Here is a 1002-nt window from a genome sequence, read left to right as displayed (position 1 = left end):
CCCCCCACCCCACCCCCAGGATTCTGAGCCTCCATGACTCCGAATCAGGACCATTTGCCAAGGGTCCAGGAGTCATGATGTGTGGACCACAACTGGAGTTAGATGGTCAGACCAGGCGGTGGACAGTGCTTCCATGGGGACAAAGACTCCACAACCCACCTGCCACGTAGTGTTGTACTTGTTGATATAGTTGACCATCTCCTCCGACAGGGGCTTTAAATACGGGCTGCCCCAGGCACTGGTCAGCACTGCCAGGCAGCAGAGGGTGGTCCAGAGCTGCTGCATTCTGGAAGCTGGATCCCGACTTTACCTAGAAAGAGAAAGACAAAGACATCAGGACAAGTCTGCGCAGGGGCGGGCAAATGGCTCTGGTGCCAGAACAGGGGGCTCTCGTCCAGACTCTGCCACTTGCCCCCGTGCAAGTCCTGCTCCTCACTGTCCCCTGTGGCAAGTCCTGAGTGTGCCGGCCAGCAGCAGCAAGGACCTGCGGCACCCCTGGCCACAGCGGGCTGGTTGGCTGGTGGCGCACCTGCCTGGGCGTGGCTTCCCCTGTACACCCAGGGCAGTGGGCCAGCACAGGGAAATCCAAGCAGCCGTGTTGTGTGTTGGGCGCACGGAAGGCCCGCTCCGTTTCGGGCCAGTGGGCCGTGGAGCTGTCGTCTCCAGAGAAATATGCTGGCTGCTCCAGTAGCCAAGAAGTCCCTCATGCGGCACATTCCGCGACGGAGAGCTACAGCAGGGGGCTGCAGACTGGGGAAAGCACTTGGTGTGTGGCACGCACAGGGCAGTGGGCCCCGTAGGTCCCGAGGGCGGGTCAGAGAGAGGAGGAGGGCCCACCCTCACCCAAACCTGGCTCCCTAACTGCACGTGCAGTCTATGGGATCCCAGAATGACCCTGTGGCCGATCCCATCCCATCCCCCTGCGGAATCTAGACCTTGCCCTGAGGGCAGACCCTGGCAGACACTACAGCCCCTCGGGGCTCTGCGCCAACCCCTCCCCCC

General features: G+C 62.1%; 1 protein-coding gene across 1 annotated transcript in view; it reads right to left on the bottom strand.

Annotated features, from left to right (window-relative positions):
- Window positions 1-1002, bottom strand: part of CTSB (cathepsin B) — a 34418-nt gene that overhangs the window by 8259 nt on the left and 25157 nt on the right. The window contains exon 2 of the mRNA XM_004707647.2: window positions 160-310. Within this exon, the coding sequence (XP_004707704.1) occupies window positions 160-285 (126 nt within the window). The 5' untranslated portion in view covers window positions 286-310. The remainder of the gene's footprint in view (window positions 1-159; window positions 311-1002) is intronic.

The sequence above is a fragment of the Echinops telfairi genome, unplaced genomic scaffold, assembly GCF_000313985.2.
Source record: "Echinops telfairi isolate 266 unplaced genomic scaffold, ASM31398v2 ScPeMD7_9;HRSCAF=40, whole genome shotgun sequence".
Classification (NCBI taxonomy): Eukaryota; Metazoa; Chordata; class Mammalia; order Afrosoricida; family Tenrecidae; genus Echinops; species Echinops telfairi.
The sequence above is the reverse complement of the archived record's forward strand: the minus strand, read 5'-3'. Positions and strand labels throughout refer to the sequence as shown.